The 24440-nt window shown below is 39.1% G+C and overlaps 2 protein-coding genes across 3 annotated transcripts in view; one reads left to right on the top strand and one right to left on the bottom strand.

Moving 5' to 3' along the window:
• Nucleotides 1–5384: 5384 nt before the first annotated feature.
• On the bottom strand, nt 5385–15916 carry LOC145403245 (coiled-coil domain-containing protein 134-like). Of its 2 annotated transcripts, none has more exons than XM_080275060.1 (5): nt 15650–15916; nt 11180–11301; nt 9975–10059; nt 8781–8976; nt 5385–7304 (listed from the first exon to the last, which is right to left on the bottom strand). In XM_080275060.1, exons 1-5 carry the CDS (start codon nt 15750–15752, stop codon nt 6998–7000), a joined length of 813 nt encoding a protein of 270 aa, XP_080131186.1. In that variant the 5' UTR covers nt 15753–15916; the 3' UTR covers nt 5385–6997. The 2 variants fall into 2 exon arrangements, with proteins under 2 accessions (XP_080131186.1, XP_080131187.1); XM_080275061.1 differs by having other exon boundaries at nt 6977–7304; nt 8781–8959.
• A 590-nt stretch (nt 15917–16506) lies between these two features.
• LOC145403244 (putative phosphorylase b kinase regulatory subunit alpha) overlaps nt 16507–24440 on the top strand; it is a 114981-nt gene continuing 107047 nt past the window's right edge. The window contains exons 1-2 of the mRNA XM_080275059.1: nt 16507–16584; nt 23425–23583. Of these exons, the coding sequence (XP_080131185.1) occupies nt 16507–16584; nt 23425–23583 (237 nt within the window). The remainder of the gene's footprint in view (nt 16585–23424; nt 23584–24440) is intronic.

The raw sequence follows: 24440 nt of genomic DNA, 5'->3' as shown, positions 1-24440 counted from the left end.
TAAATATATACTGTATATATATAAAATTATACAACCATTTGAGTTTATTCAACTAAGCATACACCTCTAGTAGCGAAGGAATAGCAAAGTCTCTGTATAACCCCTCCAGTTCAATGTCTGTCCTAACTTGAATACATAGTCTTGATGGTAGCAAGAATAAAATATGAACCATGTCACTGGATTCACAAGGTTAATGGTAGTGGAAGAATTATACGTGCATACTGAAACTGATATTGGTGAACTGTGTTACATCTTTTCATTCATTCATCTTTTTCTTTTTTACTCTGTTCATCATGAAACATTGGTCTTGTTTATTACTCAACACTAGTGATATTGTAACCTGCTCATCCTTCTTCTGTGCAGTAGCTCCATTTCTGATTCTTGCTTCTGAGTGATAAGCTGTTGACTCCATTTGCACTCACATTAAACACTAGGATTAATAGTAATGTGGTTTGCTGCACTTGTAACTCATCAAGATCAGGGCCCAGATTCACATACACACAGCAGACTCCCTCTCATTATTGGGAGTAGCTTTCTTAGGAAGGACAAGGAATCGAGAGTACAGAAACTTCTCATATTGCTTGTTATTCCTGCAAGTAAGAATCTTAGTGATGGGGTGTTGATTGTAAGTTGTGGATCTGGGCCTAGGCAGTGAAAGCATTGGTTTTTGTAAGGTGGGAGAATTGAAAACATTTAATGGTACTGGTAAGGTTGTGTTGTTAGGGTATGTGCAATTTATATATATTAAAATGCATTTTCTTTTGTAAGTAGCTGTAGTATCATCCAATACCTTGTTGTGTACAGAGAAGGCTTGTTTTAATGCTGAATTGCCGCTGATGCTAATAAATGTATTTAAGTTTGCAAGTCACAAAAAACTTATGTTGAATTCACTGTAAACTTAAAGTATCTTTTTTATAGACTTTTATAGATGTTGATTTTCTATTTAACATTCCATGTACTGTTTATGCAAAACATTATTAGATGCAATTGACAATAAAATTCAGGTGTTCTAAGATTATCATTTATCAAATGTAAATTTACACATTTCACTGCTGTGCAGTGTGGAAGGAACATAATGAAGTTTGTAATATTAGTAAGTAAAGTGCTACAACACATCACGACAAGGGAAAGAAAATTATGTTTGTTATGCATTTAGGTGGTGGTAACCATCAACCACTCATTTGATGTAGTACTGCCTACTTTTTCCATCACCATTATCACACTTTTTCTGTGTCTGCCCTCTCTTCCAAATCCTCTCATCTTTCCTGTCACTTTGTATTACTCTTCTTTTCATGTGGCTCTACATTGAGTGAGGGGCCAAATGGTTTCCTTTATGCCAGGATACCATTTACAGTGCTGGATGGTAACCATATAACCAATCCATACGTGTTCCCTGTGTGTCAGCAAGTGGGTTGGCAGAGGGTAAGTGCCCCTCCCTGTAAAACAACTAACTCAAAGACAAACGACAACCCCTTGCAGGATTATGGTGTCTGGCTGTAGATAGATAGATAGCATGCATTTAAAATTCCTGGTGTTGTAGTAATTAGAACACTCCAGTCAGTGATGGTCTTCCATAGGTTTGATCCCAAAGAGCTGTTGAGAGTATGGTCTTACATAGGTTTGATCCCAAGGAGCTGTTTAGAGTTTTTTTTTATCATACATTACTACCAAGGGGAGAATACTGACCACATAGTCATAAAAGAAATGGACTACAGTAGCATATCCCCAGGTCTTTACACCCAAAAGGGTAATGGGATAGGCTGCTCCTGCCCATGTTGATCATCTCTAGTCTCTCTGGCTGAACAGACCCCTCAACTAAAGGCAAGCAACTGTCCCTGCTGGGCCATTCCATACAGTGAACTGATGTTTCCATGTGGCTGACAGCACCTCACCACAGCAAGGCATGGGAAAAGGGTGGAGGTTGGGTTCCTGGATGGATGGTGCATTTGCATCTCCACCCAGTTATCAGAGATGCCATAGTAGGCCCCACTTCACCCTATTTTTTGGTTACTGTATGTGGCTACCACCAGCATTGTAATTGGTTTCTTGGGTTACAGGAAATCAATAGGCTTGTCACTCCGTGTAGAGCCACCTGAAGTGGAAAGAGTAATAAACAGTGAAAACTGCGAAAGGTAGAAGTAGGAAGTGAGGTGGGCAGACAAAAAAAGAGAATGATAAAGTTGGGAAGTAAGTAGACTACATTACATGAGTGGGTGATGGTCACTACCTGAGATAGGCTGTTTCTACGGTATGCATTTCAGAGGCTGTCTTTATATTATAATGTTAACTACAGGGGCATTCAGTAGAGTGCATCTATCCGACAAGGGCAATGTAATTTCCAAACCACTCCTCATACTGGGTTTGGTTTTCTCATCATCAGTTAGGGATTTGCAAAAGGTGTTTTCCAGATCCAGACTCTGTAATACGATCCAGCTCAGTCCTAAAAGTTAACTGATTTTTTTTCCCCTGGGACATGGGCTATCGATCCACCAAATCTGGTCCAAATCTTTCTCTTAGTTTTTGAGTAATCCTGCTAACAGGCAAACAAACAGAGGTGAAAACATACTCTCCTTGTTGAAGAGAAAATGTCCCACTAACTTCTTACATATGCTTAGTTTTTTCTAGGAAATCTCAAGATGTTTATACCATTTTTAATCTCATTTTTTACAAATGAAGAAGATTTTATGGAAGAGTACAGTATCTCCATTGTAACTGTGTGTGTACTGTACTGCACTTTTCATCTATTTTAATCACTATAATACTGTACTGAATTTGGGTTTACAAATATTCACTTACTGACACTATTGTTTGTAGTGCAGTACAGTACTAAGACTCACAGAAAGAGCTGCATAACATATCTTCTCCAGTTTATTTCTATGTACAGTACAGTGATAAGTGGCTTTGTGTGGTAGCCTAGGTAACAGACCCTGAACGTCTGGGGAAGCAACATTTGTAACTATGCCTGCCAGGCTATCTAGAAAATGAAGACTGGATTGAGCAATATACTGTACATGTTTAGGCAGAAAAACTGTCCAGGTAAAACGTATTTATCCCATTCAGACCCGTTACACTTATATTTTAAGCTGTCAGCCACTTAACAGTTTCATTCACCTGCATGACACCCCACTCCTGGTCTGAATAGGTCATACAAGTGAGTTATCATGTATGCTGAATTAGAAAATAGGTTTGAGAGAAATCCACAAGGGAAATATGGAAAGCAGAAATGAAAATTCAGTAATGTGCTGTACAGTACTGTACTGTACTTTGAGAAGTTTGGGAAAAGGAAGGCATGGACTGCATGTGCAGTCCATGATCTGTTAGGAAAGGATGGAAATTAAAAAACATGCAAAAGATAGCACTGAAAATGGGAGAAGGTTTGTACTTGCTGTGAATAAAATGCCCGAGGGTTCTGTTGTCATCGCCATCTCTCAAAGGATATGGCATCAACTTGGACAGAATGAAGCAAGAGGTAGATAACAGAAATGCTGGCTTTTGCAGAGGTTTGGAAAAAAGATTGACAAGAAAAGTGACATAACTATGAGTTTTTGTATGACTGATATGCATAAGGAATAACTTTTCACAGGTAGACAAAGCAACAAGTGCAGGCAGTGTGTGAAGATAGATAAAATAGGAAAAAGCACATGAAGTACCATGCAGTAATGTATTTTCATATAATCACATGAAATGCATGGAGAATGGAAGAATAATGATACTGTATGTTTTGTACTGTGGTGAAGAAAATGAGGAATTATGCAAACCTAAGTCAGTAGGGTAGACAAGACTGAAAAGAAAAATAAGCCATTTAAGTAGGAGGATGGAAAGAAGGCTTGTAGCTGACCCAGAAAAAGGTTATGTAAGAAAATTTCTAACAGCCACTGAGGGATATGTACCAGGTAACAAAATAACAAAGAAATTAAGTTCAAAGGCTGACTTACAGGTGTGATGGCAATGAGGTGAGTACAGTAATATTATTCAGTATGGGATAATTTATGTGATATGGACAACTGAAGCACGAGAGTGAGTTAAGGTGTTATGTTTGGGTATAAAAAAATTGAGGTGACTGAACCTTCATAATACAGGAGACACAAGGTCTGTCCAAAAGGAAACTGCATACCAACTAGCCAATGTAGCATGATCGTGACTGGAGTGCTGTGTTGCAGCGACTTTTAGCTTTAGTCAAACTCTAGCCACATCACGTCATGTTACTTAGTCATCGAGGTACGCTCACTTGAGTGAACATCTGTTCAGTGCACTTGGTGATTTGTTGAAGGTTGAGCAGTGAAGGAATTTGATAAGCAACGTGTTTGTGTGAAATTCTGTTTCAAATTAGGAAAAACTTTTACTTTATGAAAAATTTCATCCATCCATCATCCAGTCTTATGTTGCCCCATAAGGAGCGAAGAATCCCAGGGCTAGGCAAGTCGGCCCAGACATTTAAGATGAGAGTGACCAGCCTCACTCATCCCTGACTGACATCACATGAGCAACAAACCTTGACCACCCCTCGGATATAAACATAAGTGATGAAGTGTTGGTGTACGGCTACGATGTTGAAACAAAAAGCCAGTCATTGCAGTGGGTTGGATCATTGTCACCACAGCCAAAAAAAAGGACAGAGTCACTCACATAGGGAGGGGGAGGTCAAGGATGAGATGAAGGGATGGAGTGGAGAGGTAAATGAGAGAGGGGGGTGTGAGCTGGGAGCAGGGTAGTGAAATGGCAGGGGACTGGGTGACATGGAGGAGATTTGTTTGTGGCCACCCCTTATGGGCATAAGGCATCTGGCAATAGATAGATAGATAGATAGATAGATAGTCGCTCAAATATGAAGGTCGTGTTGTCTTTTTTTAACTGGATGGGTGTCGTTCATCATGAGTTTGTTCCACGAGGTCACGGTCAATGAAGAGTTTTACTTGGACATCTGAAGCTTTTGAGGGAGGCAGTGGAAAGGAAGAGGCCTGAGGCGTGGACAAACAAAACCTCGATGCTGCATCATGCACCATAACAATGCACCCACTTGTGCGCTGCTCCTTATCCGAGACTTTTTTGGCGAAGCACAAGATGACTGTTGTCCTCCAACCATCCTATTCTCTGGAACTGGCCCCTGCAGACTCCCCCCCCCCCCTAAAGCTTAGTTAACTCTGGAAGCATTCCAATTTCAGATGGCAAAAGAAAATTCATCTAGTGCATTACACACATGTTCACTCAAGTGTGTGTATCTTGATGACTAGGTGATGTGGCATGATATGGCTAGTGTTAGACTAAAGCTCAAAGTTGCTGCTAGACAGTGTTCCTGTCACAATCATGCTATGCTGGCTAGCTGGTGTGCTAATGAAAAAGTTCAGTTTCTTTTTGGACAGACCTCGCATGTATATATTCTGAGAAATATGAAAACTAAGGTCTTGGAAAGCTTCCGAGAGAAAAAAAAAAAAGTGAGAGAGAAAGCTAACTGTATTGTAAATAACAGAAAATCACGTTACAGGACTTGGGGATGAAGGGCAAGTAAAATGATGAAAAGATAAAAGAATAAAATTACACAATGACCCGAACACTTTTTTATCATGGCCATTACGTTCGCTTCCCATTAGTAGGCAAAGGATTAGACACAAAGTAAGTAACTGACTCAATTAAATTCATAACTTTTGTACTAAAACAACATTTCTACGAAGTGCAATGCTGAAAGCTCTAAAATATTAAACTTATTTTACTCAACTTTGATTACCAACCAGTGGTTTGGAAACAATGTGTACAAGCACATACAAAAGCTTGAAAATATGTAAAGTACAGCAGTTATGTATATGGGCACTGGTAAGCTGAGCCCTTTCAGCCTGATGATGTATATTACATTTTAATCCTACCACCTTGAGATAATTTTATTCAGCTTGGGGGTGATTTTCAAACAGGACTGCCATGTAACTTTCATAAACCCCTTTAAAGAAGCTGTTCTTTCTATGCTGCATAAAACTGTCTGGAGGTACCAAGGATAAAATATTCAGTATGGCATCAGATTGAAGGGGTTACAATAAATAAACTTACAATTTCCTACTACTGTACAATCTTCTGTACAGTGAAAAATGCCACTGTGGACAACATTCACACATCACCCTGTACACACAGATCCACACACTCACTGGTGCTGTCAGTGGTGTAAAACAACCTTCAATGAAAACTCAACACTGTTTGGGCCTACATTCATAAAAGATCCTGACCAATTCTTTACAATTAACATTTCTCCCTATCATTGGTTTAATGTCTTAATTTAACTTTGTCATATTTATCAAGTTATTCACTCTAGTTTGGCTTTGGTTTATTGTAATTTAAAATAATATTTAGTCGTTTTATTTGAAATATTTGGTTGCTTAATCAAGTAAGGATAAAACCACTAACAAGTGATCTCATACACAACTTAAGCTCAAGAAGTTTTATGAGTAGCAATGGCCCCTAGAGTCTTGGCACCATGTCCTTGTGGGTACAGGAGGCTTTCCAACACCTCTATCTATGCAGTTATTCCCTCTTATTATTACCTATTACGGTACTACTGTTTTTAATACAGGCTGGCGTGTTGGAGCCTTCATCAACGCAACAAACTGAATGTACAGTATACAGGCAGTTATCGATGCTGGACACCTTCATGCAATAGTATCAATGTAACTGAAGAGCCTGCCTACCTGGTTATACCATTACATGCCCCAATTCCCTACAGGAGAATAGTGGACTGTGGGAAAAGGACAAATTCAGTCTACAATCCAGCAGATTTATGTCCAAATGAGCCTGAAGCCAACAAGAGGTAATTATCAGTTATGATTTCATAATTACTTTGCTTAAAAATTAACACCTCTTTTTCACTTATTGTTCTTGATTCACTATAAAGTAATAGTAATTCAGAAATGGGTGCTTTTGAGCTTTTAACCCTTAGAATCATGATTCAATGTTGATTCATTTAAAGTACCATTCCACCAACACAAATACTGTATTAGATTTTATTGATGGATTGTAGTTAATATATCTTGGATGAGAATTTTAATGTGCCACATGCAGAAACAGGCTGGTATAGAAGAGGAGTTTGAAAGCCTCTTAAGTTGACAAGAATATGGGTCTTCCATTTAGCACATCCAGTGTCATCACAAGTCACCAAACTGCCGTGAGAGTTGTGGACCCTTCTTGAAGGTCTTCTTCTTTTTGGTCTTGCTGTTGGCTGCTGCTGCTGCTGCTGATGATGATGATGACGGCCTCTTGTGGTCCTGCCGGGAGTATGGGTTGGAGTAGTTGGGGTCCTTTTCAGCCAGACCCAGCTCCTGTGACACCTGCAATTTTTTTTTTCCTTTTAACACTTAGTCGGTCATAACTCTTGTATTTTGGCTAATACAAATTACTTTATTCATTTGAGAGTGAGTCACATAAGCCTGAATGTTAATACTGGTGCCATTACTCCTCTCATGGTCAGGACAACTCTTGAATTCTGTTCCAGTAATGGCTGATGGTTTTATGCAGCTACGTGAGTCACAGGATCCTTAGTGTTAATAGTGGCACCATCAAGTCTTATGGCTGAGACAACTCTAGTATTCTATCTATCTATTGTCAGATACCTTAATCTCTGAAAGGATGGCCACAAACAAATTGCCTCCATGTCGCCTTGTCACCCGCCACTTCACTGCCTTCCTCCCCGGTTCACACGCCCCTCTCTCATATACCTCTCCACTCCATCCCTCCATCTCATCCTCAACCTCCCCCTCCCTCTCCCCAACTCCACCTCACTCACATACACTTTCCTTGTTAGGCTCTAGCCCTCCATCCTCTCTACATGGCCAAACCACCTCAGCGTATTTCTCCCAATGCTTTCTATCACATTCACATCGACACCACAATGCTCCATCACTTCCTCATTTGTCATTCTGTCTCTCCATGTAACTCCACATGCTCCTCTCAAATAACTCCTTTCCAATGCTCTCATTTTTGACTTGTGTTCTTCCAACAAGGTTCAAGCTTTACTTCCATACGTCTGAGTTGGTATCACAATACTTATCATGCAGAGACTTTTTTTACTTCCATGCTCACTTCCCTGTTTCTTATCACTGCTTTCAAAGAATCTGCAACATTTCTTCCTTATTGTACCCTTTCAAGTGCTCCATCCTCCAAACTTCCATCCTTATCCATCACACTACCCAAGTTCTTAAATGCATTCACATTTTCCATTTCCTCATCATCCAACCTCACTGTACATTCACTGACTTCAGTTCTCTCAAAGACCATAACTTCACTCTTCCCTACATTCACTTTTAGATTCCGTTTCTTACACACTCTCCCAAATTCATTTGCCAAGCCTTGCAGTTCCACTTTGTCTTCACTTAACAATACAGTATCACATGCAAACAGTACAGTATTCTATTCTAGATAATTCCAGATGATTATACTGTAATTAACTGAGAGTGAATCACAGGGAATGATACAAAATTAATATGAAACCAGTGGTCTAGTGTGAAAATGCATTCCAGTCAGAATCCATGAGTTGGCCACAGTTTTCCTATCGTACCATATGCAAAATTTTAGTTTGGTAGTAGTAAATACATTAATCCTGATAACTATCATTAATATTATTAGGCTATATCACTGCCGCCAAACAAATTACAATATAGTAATTTTTTACAGTCAAAGACTATCTATCGAAGTTCCTGATATTGATTCACCTCTAATATTCTTCATAAAGTACCTTTCATCCAATCAGAGTTTTGACACCTTACGCCATTTAAACTTCATAATTAGTTGTCTACACAAACTCTTACCAAGTAGATGAATTTAGCTGTGCTCTTGTCAAGGAACTTTGACTGTGTTGCAAAGAAGACTCCCCACGTGAAGAGAAGTTGCCATGGTCGGTTCTGGCGTAGGATATCATGGGTGATCTCTGGCAGGTGAAGCAGGATCTCACCCAGGAAGGCGGTGTTCTCCAGGGTTTGAGACAAGGCTGTGTGCAGTCATTTTCTGGGATTGTAAGTATGCTCTTTTACTCTAACTTGGCCTGAAATCACCATCTCTCAACCGTGATTACTGAGCTGTACCAAGAGACTAACACTAGAATATGATGCTAGTCATGAAGAAGTGCTGTGGAAAGGATGTAGAGCTATTGTGCTGGTACTGTCTAATTCTGCCAGTGAGCTACATGAAATAAACTGCAACAGGACAACATGCTGGCCAAGTTAAGGTAAAAGGATTATAGTCTTCAATACAGACTCATAATGCAATTTTTACACAATACAATAAGTCCATGCTATAAGTTGCCTTTTTTTTTTTTTTTTTTTTGTACACTGACAAAACTTGTAAAAATGTGCATCTCATGGTTCCACTGGCACCTATAATGCTTATTTGCCTATTTTCCCCAATTACAGCACCAATTAAATGGAAAGATTTTGATACTTCTGACCACATCTGGATTTATAAAGAGGACTGCCTGTAGTGTACTGTATACTGTAGCTAAAAAAAAAAAAAAAAAAAAAAAAAAAAAAAAAAACAACTACGGAAGATTACATTCCCTAAACACTCCCTATTCATGAATTTATTACTGGCACAATCAAGTACAGTATAATAGCTGTAAGACAGAATGTGCTTTACTGAGTTGCAATGCAGCATCCAGTATCTCCTCAAGGTAATAACAATAATGGGAAAAAGGCATTACTAATCTGTTGGATAATCAGTCATGCTGTGGTCATGGAGGGTTTTTGTTTCATAAGTTTTAGTCTTAAGATACTGTACCCCAGTAACTTTCAAAATAATTTTCAGACAAAGAACAACATACCAATTTTTATCTTGCTGTCTCCAAAGAGTTTTACCTAATCTAGGGAGTTAGGTGCAGCTTTCATTAATCTCTTCACTATTAGAAGTCTTTCCTAAATTGAATAAATCATTCAGGAGATATAATTATAAACTAAACAAATACAGTACACCTTCCAACTAAAGGATTTAATTTCTCGTGCAATACCTACCATCTCTCACAGTTTCCTCCTCAGGGAAGTCCATGCCAGGGATGTAACCAGCCTCCCTCAGCACCACCTGCTTTTGTCCCAGCACCTGACCACACAAAGACATGCAGCTCAATACAACCATCTGGTAACAGCCAGGTATATGAATGACATCGAAGGTGTGAGCTTGAGGAAGGGTGGCCTGATGGTGGGACTGGGTGGCACATATGCATTTTGGTTGTGGCCACCTCCTTCAGGATTAAGGTAAATAGCTGGAAATAGATACTGTAGACAGATAAAATCATTAAGTAAGAACTTCTCCCCCCTCCCACCTAAAAAGGCTTAACACGTTACCTTGGTGTGTTTTTTGTATCATACCGAGGATATACACGAACTACTGTAGATGAAAAAAGAAGCCCAAAATACAACCTCCCACAATTTGAGACATGAACAGAACTGCTTGCAACTCAGGTCCCACCCTTTCCACTTACTGTTTATGAAACAGCATGCAATAAACAGCCATGTAGGATTACTTCTACCGACCCCAAGAATAATACAATATGACACTAATGTGATAAAAACTAAACTGAGAGAGCAATAGTGTTACGGTACGAACCCTGCATTGTCTCTCAATAATAGCCATATTTGTTACATCATTCAGACCTTTTGCAATACCTTTTACTTATACAGTAAACTCACAATTATCTGGCATAATTCAGCCAAGCCCTATGCCGAATAACGTGAAACATTGGATATTGCATAGTACAGTGGTACTCCCCATTGGCTCAGTATTCATTGCTGAGCTGGATATTGCAATACTATCTGTCTCAGCCCTCTATCCTAAAAACTTTCCCATGTGTAAAAGATGAAAATTAAGTATAAAATACAATAAAGTAATGATACAGTTATACGGAGCCGACTGGCTATTGTTTCTGAGCCAGTTGATACACCTCGACGATGGATATTGCAAAGAACCACTGGTTAAGTCCTGTTTCAATGCCAGATATTGCATAATTTCACCAGACATTACTTTAAGAGGGCCGAGCCAGCGACACTAGATATCGCGCTGGGCCAGATATTGCAACAATGGACGGTTAAGAGTTACTGTATTTTCCTCCCCCCCCCCCTCTCTCTCTCTCTCTCTCCCAGATACCTTACTCTTCTCTACCCCCATCCCCTCCCTCTTTAATGCTCAGTCTTCCTTGGCTACAACATAAATTAGTACATACCTCAAAAATCTTTGCAGCAATGACACTGACCATCTTCTGCTGTTTGACTTGATCACCAAGACCCAACATTGTTTCAACTGCAGCCCGATGTTGTGCTCGCCTCTGTTTGAACAAGCTCTGAACTACACTTTGAGTTAAGATAAAATATGAAAATATGGAGGAAATGCAAATGTCAAATATTGCTTTCCAAATGGTAGCATGTGCAAAGTTTTGTTAAAAGCATTTGTCAAGATCTGAAGCTTTCTTATACACACATACAGTAAAATCTTGATATAACGGACTTCAATAGACCGGAATTCGTTTTTATCAGACTTGAGGAGCTGCCGGACAAAATTCCTATATATCAGAAAAAGTCCGATAAAGCCAGAAGCAGTCCGGACTGCCTGACCACTTCAGCTATGATCACCACAATATGATAAATAAAAGACATGTTTATCAGTGTACAGTACAGTATTATTATATATATTATACCATTTGATTAATGTAATGAAGTTATAACACAGTACAGTACCACAGAGGTAGTCAAAACAGTTTAAAAACCATTCATACGATCCAGACCAGTGTCTGATAAAGCGAAAAAATTCCGGGTTAGCAGAGGGAAGTCTGGATGTTGCTTTTATCGGAATTTCACATTTTTCGGAATGGCATGGGCCCCAATTAGTCTGTTAAAGTGAGGTCTTACTGTATACATAAGCATCTGTAGTACATACATACATACATCCGTCATCTAATCCCGTGTTGCCCCATGAGGCGCGTAGGAGAACAGGGCTAGGCAAGTTGGTCCTGACATTTAAGATGAGAGTGACCAGCCTCAAACATCCCTGAGTGGCATTATATCAGCAATAAACCCCAATCACCCCTCAGATATAAATATACACAGGCTCAATTCGGTTGGAGCGCCTTAATTACCCACTAAGTCACCAGGCGTCACAGTTTGGTTATATGGTTACCACCCGGCATAGTAAATAGTTTCCTGGTGTACAGGAAACCATTTGGGGTGTCACTCAGTGCACGGTCACCCACAGGCAAAAGGAAAGGAAAGAAAGAAGGAAAGAACGGTGCAGAGAGGAAGGAAGGAAGAGAGGAAAGGGTTGTCACCCGAGAGCAGCACTACATCGAGTGAGTGGACGGTGAATGTCCCCACCAGTATCCGTAGTACAGTCTATATATATATATATATATATATATATATATATATATATATATATATACTCTCACCTTAAATGTCAGGACCAACTTGCCTAGCACTGGCTCCCATGCTTCTCATGGGATGCCACAGGATTGGATGATGATACAGTTAGGTAAGAACACAAACACATACACACACACATATAAATATATATATATATATATACAGTATTTAATATATATATATATATATATATATATATATATATATATATATATATATATATATATATATATATATATATATATATATATATATACAGTATTTAATATATATATATATATATATACTGTGTATATATATATATATATATATATATATATATAAAGTATTTCCTCATTTTTCGCTGCTTGGATGTTCTGCCAAAACCTCGTGAACCGTGAAACGTCGAAGTGTGAAGTTAACCCCTCAAGACTGATGCCACACAATCATGCTTTTGTGTAATTTGACACGCCAGCCTATCCCGCACAATCGATAAAGACACACAAAAAACTAGGGGAGGGTAACTCTGCCCCTTTGGTGACGTATATAGGATCAGACCAATGAACGCTAGAGTGTCTGGGGTGGTATGGTGTGACTGGCCCCCTAAGGTGGGGGAGAAGGAACCCCCCCATCACCACCGTCACTTTACCTCCCTCAGCCTCATTGCGTCATCTCCACATCGTCCCCTCCCAACCAACCATACTCTAACATACTCCCTACAGCAGTGTGTGTGCATAGCAACCCTTCTCCCCTCTCCCTCCTCCCCTATCCCTCCATCCTCCTCCCCCCTCCTGCCATACACACTCCACCTCCACTTTTTGCACGGCTTGTTTTGTTCCTATGGGTGTATGCCCAGTGGTGTACCAAGGGGGGGGGCCATGCGGCCATGACCCCCCCCTTTTGCATATATATATATATATATATAAGTTTAACTGTTTGTAACTGAGACTAATACAGTGATTAAATTATTATAATTTTATAAAGTTATTGTTATTAGTTTATTACAGTTGCAAAGTTGTTTGACTGAAATGTGTGCATTTGAATTTTAGTAGTACAGTATAAGGTTATTGAAGAGACTGAATCATAACTCAGTGGCACAGAGTACTTAAAAATGACTTTAGAATATGCTATATTTATGTCGTATACCCATTCCATATGGCCTCAAAATGATAATAAAATTGGCCAAAATGCAAAATTTTTTCGAGGGGGGGGGGCGTACAGCAACCCCCCCCCTGAACCCCCCAGCTGTACGGGTTTGCTGCACTCACCAAAGTCATGGGCTGCACAATTAAAAAGAAAAAAAAAAGGCCCCTCCCTTTTCAGCTTTCTGGGTACGCCACTGCATATGCCACACTGACATTTCATATCTAGGGAACACTTCACATTGACATTAGCTATTTATATATAATTATTTACTGAAAATAATGCATTTTCTGTACATTTTCTATTTTCACCCACGGGGGATTGGTAACTTTTTTGCATCTTTGACGGGCGATTGTGCGATAACTATTTGGTCAATCTGGCTGAAACATACATTTTCAGGTGTGTAAATTCTGTCTCTTGAAATGTGGAAGAAAAATTTTAACCTTGGTGAAAGTCGAAAAATCGACCCTGTTTTGTGGCTGGAGGGACAGACGTGCTGAGCGAATTGCGTACTTTAGGGGTTAAGAATCAATGGGAAAAATAGAGGAGCATTCCGGTGGGACATGTACCTACCCTATCATAAAGTACTATAACACTAAACAGGCCCTGCCCAAAATTAAACGAAGAGTGTTTACTAATGCTAGAACAGCATAACACAATAAACATGTACTGTACCTGAAAAGACATTAAAATTGTCAAAATGAGCTGAAACACCAAAAATCCTTACCAGAAATAAAGTGAAGACTGGCTTGAGTGGCAGGTGAAGGTGTGTTGAGGGTGGATGGGGTAGTTCCCGATGTCACTAACCAAGGAAAAACTGCCACTTTTCACCAGATTACTGTCACTTCTTATTGCTTTCTTTCCTTTACAGATGGCTTTACATTGAGTGACAAGCCAAATGGTTTCCTGTAAGCCAAGAAACCATTTACAATGCTGGGTGGTAACCATATAACCAAACCATACATGTTCCCTACGTGTCAGCAAGTGGGTTGGTGGAGGGTTAGTGCCCCTCCCCGTAAAACAAATAACTCAATGTCAAATGGCCATCCTTTACAGGATTATGGCATCTGGCAATAGATAGATAGATAGATAGATTTAATTTTTGGCATCAAAGGTGGTCAACTAAAACCCGGTCATTTTGTGCTCTCTTTGTCACTAAATGGAAGAGAGAAATTATAACAACATTATTTTACTCACTGCTACAGGGAAGAGAGGCTGTAATATAGTCAAATACAGTAGAATTAAAAAATGGTGTGCTGAGTCTACCATGTCTGTATTGGGACTGTTATTATTCTTTCCTCCCTTAAATATCGATAAGCTTTATGTTACATCCATTTCATGTATTTGTCCATCAAAACAAAAATGAATAATGTGACAAGAAACATGTAATGATTCTTCGTTAAGAAATAGTAGCACGACACGGCTGAAGATCATGTTACGATCATAAACAATAAGAAACTCACGTGTGTCTACTGCCCTGCTGAACCTGCTGTATAAAGATCATGGAAAACTATTGTATAGAAAAATGGACAGTGCCTAGACTAAGCATTGGTATGCATCGTCTGCTGAGTGTTAGCTGCCGACTGGGAGCGTTGAAGTGCAGGGAAACTAGCAATGTGTGAAACAACTCGAAAACTTTTTTCTAGTACAAAAAATGAGGGATCGAAGTAAAATGCGTCGATATACGAGGAAATACTGTACTGTACATGTATATGTATATATATATATATATATATATATATTTTTTACACTATGCCCTTCCTTCTTCCACAAAGCCTTACCCCTGCATAAGGGCAGAGCTTGAAGTAAAAACACATTGATAGGGGAAGGAAATTATTGCTTGAACGTATTATCTACAAGTACATTACTGAACTGATGGACATCACTGGATAGGTGTCTGTAAATGTGAAATATTAATACAGACCACCCCCACACAATAATCAGATGTATTATGGGCTTAAATTTTAATAGCACCCTTTACTAAACCTTATTAACAGATATCAGGTATATCCAACAATAGCTACTTGAATGAAATATTTCGCTTGTTTAACACTCGTGATAGTGGTCAATTTCTTCAGCAAAACCCTACATTATTCTTGACTTAATTCACAGGAGTTCCCACACTGTCATTCACTTCCGTAGTAAGAAAAGGATACATAACTTAACTTGGTTGGTTTGGGCTAGTTCTTCACATAGTCCACTTGAACTAAAAGCCACCACATATAGCAGGAAGCGAAGAATTACATGCGCACACATCATTATGTTATGGTACGCGACTGGTTCATAATAAAAACAATTTAGCAGTCAAGCAACAATCATGCCTTTCTCTGGCAAAAAATCCTCATGCTGTGTGATGCAGGCAAATTGCCTGCTGATTGTCAGCCTGACTCGTGGCCTCTTCTCATTTGTTTACGTTTTAGAAGTATTACCAATATTTCAGCCATGGTACATTTGTTTTTCAGCAAGATGTAACTACTCAGCGTAGTAATAACTCTATTAGAAAATGAAGTTAATGTAGCGAAGTATATGTTCAATTTATCTTGTGTGCAAAATTTCCATTATATATTTAGAAATCATCAAATGGCCGATGTAATTCCCTTTGGTAACATTGCTGCTGCTACAGCTGATGGTAGCGTCGTCTGCTTCGCGCCAGTTATTAAGAAATCTAGTAGTTGAAGAGAGCAAAAGTTTATTAAATTTTAAATGAGATGTATGTGATACATTTATATTGTACTCTACCGTTAGATTATAATATTATATAAATCTGTAATATAATATGCCCTTTATGCCCTTGAGGGGCTGGCGGTCTATAGATGGTAGAGCTCAGGATCATAATAAGAGTTTGATCCTTTATACGGGAGATTGTACACTACACAGTAAGTATTAGAATCTAAATTTTCTTAAGATTCGATGCTTTTATTATGGTAATAAGCAATGTCTTCGGTGATCGTATATTCTCTCAGCTGTGAGGGGATCGGGCATGAACTATCTTAGAGGCCACTAGTAACCGAAAATGCGGAGCAGAAGTAATTCGGGAGTGCGACTTGACTACTATCATCGGATAGTGTATCGCACCATCCTTAGACACCAGGTAAACAGAATGACATATCGGTCATTGGCATGGAATCTCTAAAAGCACTGAGTTTGTTCTTGGTACAATTTGTTTCAGTTTGGTTTTATCGCAGCCACACATAATTGCACCTAGCATGGTGGTTATTATGTCAGAATTACTAGTCCCTAACAGGATAGTTGTTACTGAAATGGGAAAAGCTATGTTCTTCAGTCTCAGTCAATATCAACTGAGGAAGAGTTTAAGGTATTTTTTGAGTGGCCATGGAATTTGATAAGGTAAATGTGCTGTTTCGGATGACACCTCTTTGAAAGACGAAATCCAAACCTAACTTAGGACTCCCACCTTAATCTGTGTCGAGGTAAGTAGTAGCTCCTGAATAAAAAAGAAATTGGAGGTGTTGTCTGAACCGTGTAGTCATACCGTTGATAATTTGAGATATCCAGTCAGTAGATTGAATAATTCTGAAATGCAGTTTTTTAAACCAGTTACAACCAGTCAGCTGAAGTGATCTGGTTTTCACCAGTCATTGCTGCATAGTACAGTACTTTTGAATGGATATCAGTTAGTTTCAAGATAATTGGGATCCAGAGAATGTCCAGGGTGGGTGATAGGTTGAACATTATATAATTTATGTTTGGTCAGGTTATTTTAAAATTGTATTTTTAAAATATTTTGAACAGTTTTGATCAGTTTGTATGGGAAGATGAGATTGTTGAGATAGGGTAGGGGGAGATATTGTCAAAATGAGTTATTATTAAGTTCTGATTAATTCAGAGCATCATAAAGCTTTAGAATGACACACTGGGCACCTGAAATTCTGGGGTTCTTTGAAAACAGAAATTTATCAGAATTAGTCCATATGATTAAAATTGTCATGTGGTAACAAGAGTGAAGTAGAAAAGACCATTGGATTTTAGGAGATTAGATCTTACAGGGCTCTTGTCTGGCGAGCCACAGCTCGCAAATGCGAGTATTTTTTCCCTTCGGTGAACAAATTTTGCATGCAAGTCGCCTTTTGGCGAGGAGAAAATACATCTACTTCAAAACCCAGTAAACTACAGAGTAAGTACATCTCATTTAAATGAACAAAAAAGCACATTGTGATCGATTATTAAGCCTTTCCATGTTGCCACTGTGAATGTTTAAAACCTCATTATATGATTCTAATCATCACAGTGTGTAAATAAATATATTTATTGCTTGTAAAATATTTCGGCTGGTAGTCAGTTTGGCTACTAAATATTTACTTGGCTCGTAAATCTGAAACCTTAGGAGCCAAATGGCTCGCAACCATCGGCAGTTAGCAAGAGCCCTGCCTTAGGAGGCATCTTATCTGCACTATTATACTTTGGTTAACATCAGGTATATAATGCTGTAGTATTCAACACTGTGAACCACCTGAGGTCAGATGGTTAAACAACTTTCCTTTTTCCATCTCTTTTTCATTCACTCTCATGGCCTACCTGGCAGTGCGATGAAATAGCGAATTGGTGGTCATTTACTGAATTGGAACTTTTAATGTGAAAATATTATATCTATCTATCGCCAGACGCCATAATCCCGTAAGGGGTGGCCAGTTGACTTTGAGTTATTTGTTTAATGGGGAGGGGCACTAACCCTCCACCAACCCATTTGTTGACACGTAGGGAGCACGAATGGTTTGGTTATATGGTTACCACCCAGCGTTGTAAATGGTTTCTTGGCTTACAGGACACCATTTGGCTTGTCACCCAATGTAAAGCCACCTGTAAAGGAAACAAAAACAAAAAGAAGTGACAGGAAAGATGAGAGAAATTGGAAGAGAGGGGAGCAGGCACAGAAAAAGAATGGTAAAGGCTGAGGAAGAAATAGGCAGCATTACATCAAGTGAGTGGATGATGGTCGCCACCACCTACCATGTACAGTATATATATATATATATATATATATATATATATTATGATGTAGGTTCATACACACCTAATTATCTTAAATCTGGTAAAAAACAATTGTGTTTAATTTAACCATTAGGTACCCCTTGAGATTCCAGTGACACATTTTCGTGTCATGTCAAATCCAACCTCAGAGAATCCGTTGACACGTTTATGGGTTATTTTAAGATACTTTTGTAAAATACTTATCATAAATCGCATTTATGTCATAACAGACTCGAGTGTGACATCATGGAATGGTTGCTTTATGCATGGTGGGCACTACACAGCTGGTCTGACCCTGGCTTTGTCTCTTTATTACAGTCCTTTATTCATGGCAAATATTGTTGTACAGCAAGGTATAAAGTTTTTGGTTTTTGCCTAACTCCAACTGGTCATTTTGACATTTCATTTTCTTTGTTTTCCTTTTTTGAACGTACCGTACTGTGATGAAGTACAACTATTTAGCTTTAAAATGATACCAAAAGCAATCAAAGAGAAATATCGCAGCACAAAGATGTGGGTCAGTGCAAGAGCTGCTGACTCTAGCATAGACATAATCTGCCCGGCCCAGAAATCTGATATGGTTGATAAAATACCAGGATTCAGAGCAAAAACTTGCCATACAGTAGAATGCCAGCATGCCTTGACAGACATATATTTGCATAAATATTGATTTACAGTGCAGATAAATGTACAGTATTTGCATGTTAAATCAATATTTATACAAACTAGAAGTCTGCCAAGACGAGTTGCCAAGCTAAAGACAAAACACTTCTGCCAGCTTGGCAAATTTTTGCCCAGAATTCAGATATTTTTTACTAAGTTAAAATTAATCCCCCCTCCCTTTTTTTTTTTTTATCTGATGTTAGATAATTAGGTGTGCATGAACCTAACCTAATTTGCGATAAAAATTATATTTTCCCATTAAAAGTGCCAGTCTGGTAAATGACCGCTGATTCGGTATTTTGTCACAGCCCTACCTGGGAACCTCTCCTTTTTTCCCCATCAAGTTACCATTGATCACGTTCAAATTTCTCTTCTCACACATACCTCCAGATTTCCTTGTGAGGTTTGGAAATAATGATATACAGTAATAGTAGTGATGTATGAAGTGCATCAGTAAAGATAAATTGAAACAGTTAGCTATATTCAGGTAATTATTAATGTGACATGGCCTAAATGATGTGTGAATGATTATTTGACTCATTTCACTAGGCATGCAGCTAATAATTTGTTTTAATTTTGAAGGCTCCAACATGCTTGCGTGTGTCAGCCTTGGTCACCTTATGACGGCTGTCCATGCTGCTCAATCTCAGGCAGCATCCCGATTCAGTCCCTTATCCCTGAGGTCACTCTCAGTGACCTTGTCCCAGATCTTTTTCAGTCTAGGCTACCTCTCGCAGCCCTACCCCTAACATAAACACTTCGCACTTTCTGCACCCAATTATCATCCCCCATGCACTCCACATGCCTAAACCATCTCAGTCTACCTCTCCTCATCACAACACCAAATCACTCCAGTCCCATCATATCTCTTAACTCTTCCATCATAAACCTAACCCCCCCCAGGCTTCACACTTAGGAACACACTGCACATCCACATAATCATTGCCATTTCTGTATATATGTTAGGCCCGCGAATATCCTCTTCCTTGACTGTCCAAGTCTCATTACCATACAGTAGTACGCTCCTAACACATGCCGCATACAAAGATCCCTTAGCATGGAGGGAGAACCCTCTCAATGTCAGGAGAGGCAACAGCTCCCTGAACTTCTCCCAACCACTCCCTACTCCAGTCACAGAGCTAGCCCCAGCCCCACCTCCAGCACGTAACATGTCTAATGGATAACAAAACTCTTCCATAAAGTCAAGAGACCCACCAGCAATTTCAATCCTTTCATGCCTGACAATCTCCACCTGCTGTCTCTGACACATTGCATACATGAAATCAGCCTTATCTCGCAGTCTACCTCTAATACCGCTACATCTCTTATGCTCATACCTATTACAAACACAGTATGAAATTACTTCCCATGCCTTGTGGCGAATCACACGTGGCCAATCTCCCTCTTCTTTGACAGTACTGTCACCAGCATTAGATACCATCCCTTTTGTTTTATCTGCATTTACTCTTAAGCCCTTGCACCCCATACCATCTTTCCACTTCCTAAATAATTCTTCTGCCTCCCTTTCAATTGCTGCAATCGACACCAAATTATCAGCACACAACATCTCCCATGGGAGTCCATTTCTGAAGTCACATGAGAGAGCTGCAAGTACCATGATAAACAACAAGGGGCTCAAGACTGACCCCTGATGCACACCAACATTCACGGAAAACTCATCACTGAAATCTCCATTTGCCCTTACCTGGGTGCAAGTGCCCACATACATGGCCACAACGACCCTAACCAGCCACTCCTCAATCCCAAGCATTCTTATTGCCCACTTCACCACCCTTTGTCAAAGGCTTTCTTCAAATAAACAAAAACAAAGTACAGTTCCCTTTCCTTTCCTATATATTTTTCCTAAAACTGTCGAACAGTGACTATGGCATCAGTGGCTCCTTTGCCTGGTATAAACCCAAACTGCATCTCATCAATATTCTCCCTGCTTTATTCTTTAATATTCTTTGTTCATAATCCTATTTCAGTTCATCTTTCAGATGAAACTAAGAGTTGGGATGATGTAAAATAATAATGATAATAATAATAATAATAGTAGTAGTAGTAGTACTACTACTACTAATATTATGGCGTCTGATGATTTAATGGATAAGTAAGGATCTCCAATCGAATTGAGCCTGTGTAGATTTATATCCAAGGGGTGGTTGGGGTTTATTGCTCACATAGTGCCACTCAGAGATGAGTGAGGCTGGTCACTCTGATCTTAAATGTCAGGACCAACTTGCCTAGCCTATTTCAGTTCATCTTTCAGATGAAACTAAGAGTTGGGATGATGTAAAATAATAATGATAATAATAATAATAATAGTAGTAGTAGTAGTACTACTACTACTAATATTATGGCGTCTGATGATTTAATGGATAAGTAAGGATCTCCAATCGAATTGAGCCTGTGTAGATTTATATCCAAGGGGTGGTTGGGGTTTATTGCTCACATAGTGCCACTCAGAGATGAGTGAGGCTGGTCACTCTGATCTTAAATGTCAGGACCAACTTGCCTAGCCCCGGGCTCTTGTGCTCCTCATGGGGCAACAAAGGATTGGATGATGGATGGATGGATAATGATAATAATAATGTTTCCTGCCTGTAACAATGATACCCTAAGGTGCAAATGATATCTGTAGAGAAAGACAGAAATAATGTTGCGCACTATCTCGTATACATATAGGACAGTGGAGAACCAGTGACAGGTGATAAGATAAAGGTGGCATAGCATGTTTGTTTTAACCCCTTCACACTGATGACATGGATACTTTTTAGAGTACAAGTACAGTATTTTGGTTTTGTTGCATCCTGACGATTTCAGTTACCTTTGAAAGATCGGCTGGTTTTGATTATTTGATTCACCTTTTGGAAGGCCATCTATAGTAGTAGCAGTAGTGCAGTGATGATTTTGTTCAACTACAGATGCCTGTTTATTGTGAAGGTGTGAATAAAGGTTACATTAGCCCTTGCAGTCCTGCCATTCTTTCATAAGCTTAATAGAATATCTGGCAGCAACAAGAATGCAATAGTGAAAGGGTTAATATAACAGTTATATGTTTATCTTTCATTGTACACTATATGTTAAGTTAATCTTAGTTAAATATTGACATAGTCTGGCAATAGATAGGTACCATAGCTAGTGTTCCTGTACCTTTTGATTGGTAGCGTAATGTTAAATGCTATACCAGAATAAGTTTTGTTCATCCTCCCCCCCCCTTTTTTTTTTTTTTAATATATAATACAGTATTATACAAACAACCCTTATTATAAGTAAGAGATATGTTCCAGAATATCAAAACTTCACCACTTAGTTCGTGCTGGAAATAGGAGAAACTAGCAGATGAGAGTAATAGGCAGCAAAAGAACTTTAATAGGGAATTCCCTGTAGTTACAGTATTGTGGTTTTAATAGAATGGTACGTTAATAAAGATACTGTACACATACCTCACCCCTTAGTTATAATGAGAGCTGCATGTATTCTTCACTACAGTAAATCCTTATTAACAGTTAGATATATGTCAGTGATGTATTTCATCCACTCACTAGATGTAGTGCTGCCTACTTCTTCCTTAGCTTTTATCATTATTTTTCTGTGCCTGCCCTCCTCTCTTCCTATTTCTCCCATCTTTCCTGTCACTACTTATTGCTTTTCTTTCCATTACAGGTGGCTTTACATTGAGTGACAAGCCAAATGGTTTCCTGTAAGCCAAGAAACCATTTACAACGCTGGGTGGTAACCATATAATCAAACCATACGTGCTCCCTACTTGTCAAGTGGGTTGGTGGAGGGTTAGTGCCCCTCCCTGTAAAACAATTAACTCAGAGTCAAATGGCCACGCCGTACGGGATTATGGCATCTGGCAATAGATAGATAGATAGATGTATTTCAAAATACTATATCCCTTTTTTTAAATTTATTTATTTATTTTTGAAGTACAGCCAGCAATGATATTTAGGGGAAAGTAATATATTAGTTTGAGAGGTTGCAGTGATGTTAGAGAAGAGTGCCTTTATATGGGGGGTGTCTGTGTTACTAGGCAGCTGCATTGCATTGTTATGCAGACATCCCTCAGCTCCCTTCCTATACTTCAAGTTCATGATCAGATGGGCTTTAAACCACAGCAACAACATTGGTACTGGTAGCAATAGTGCTTTGGTAGGCAGTTATTTTGTAGTTTACTGTATACTAAATTGCAGAAGAGAACTTAAAAATTAACAAATACTCTAATGAGGACTTAGTATATCCTCCCCTCTCTCCCTGACACTATGTGAAGGATGCGGTGACAGGATTATTAGCAGCGAGTCCTGACAACGACCATGCCTGGGTGCGAGACAACTTATATTCCATCCTGGCCGTGTGGGGACTGGCCATGGCATACAAGAAAACAGCAGATTTGGATGAGGACAGAGCCAAAACTTATGAACTTGAGCAGGTATGGGAATATTCACAATACTGTACAGTATTTTCAAAATGGAAACTGAACCAAGACTTACAAATTTATGTATGTATTGGGATGTGTGTTGGTCTCCCTCTGGATGATGACCAAGTCAGGAATTAACACTTGATTAGGAATGGATATGTCTATAATTATGTCTCAATAAGTAGCCACCAGATCTCAATTGTTTACTTGATTGATGTATTTTTATGCTTTATTCTCCTGTGCTAAATGACCTAGTGGTGAACCCATGCCTTATGTATGTCTCATATGTCAGGTAATATTTGTTGCATATAAAAGGTTGAAGATTGACTGGTCTAATAGGGAGATGGTTTCATGATCCCAACTTCTAGTTGAATTTTCCCATTACCCTGTGCATCATTAATCTGGCGCGTCTAAAGCAGCCAGCTTGTGTATTTCCTTCATCTGTTAGATGCAGGGGTGGATCAGCCTGAATGATTGGCGAGAGGGATTGTCATTACAAGATATTTTGGCAAGGTAGGGCAGGCGGATATAGTGATGTGGGTGTGTTGGTTAAGGAGAAATGAGTGGAATATGTCGTGAACGTATTGAGAATGAATGAAAGGATAATAGTAGTGAAAATTTTGGTCGGCGGTCACATAGTCATTTATGGTATATCGGTGTACAGGTATGCTCCACAGGCTGGATTGGATTATTAGAGAAAAAGATATATTCTGGGATGACTTAATACATGTGGTAAGTGGTATGGGGGATGATGAAATTGTAGTTTTGGGAGGGGACTTAATGGTCATGTAGGTGAAGCAGTTCAAGGATATGAAATTGTGCATGGGGGATGTGTATATGGTAAAGGGAATGAGGAAGGGGAAAGGATA

The sequence above is a fragment of the Coenobita brevimanus genome, chromosome 60, assembly GCF_032717465.1.
Source record: "Coenobita brevimanus isolate Jiangsu-jjx chromosome 60, ASM3271746v2, whole genome shotgun sequence".
In the NCBI taxonomy this organism is placed as follows: Eukaryota; Metazoa; Arthropoda; class Malacostraca; order Decapoda; family Coenobitidae; genus Coenobita; species Coenobita brevimanus.
This window is presented reverse-complemented; position numbering and strand designations above follow the sequence as displayed.

Bases quoted from the DNA above. Each gene is read 5' to 3' on its own strand.
- LOC145403245 (XM_080275060.1), bottom strand. From the start codon at position 15,752: ATGATGTGTGCGCATGTAATTCTTCGCTTCCTGCTATATGTGGTGGCT. The intron at 11,302-15,649 runs GTATCCTTTTCT...CTCAAAGTGTAG, and splicing joins AACCAACCAAGTTAAGTTAT to TTCAGAGCTTGTTCAAACAG. The intron at 7,305-8,780 runs GTAAGAGTTTGT...AAAAAATTGCAG, and splicing joins CAGCTAAATTCATCTACTTG to GTGTCACAGGAGCTGGGTCT.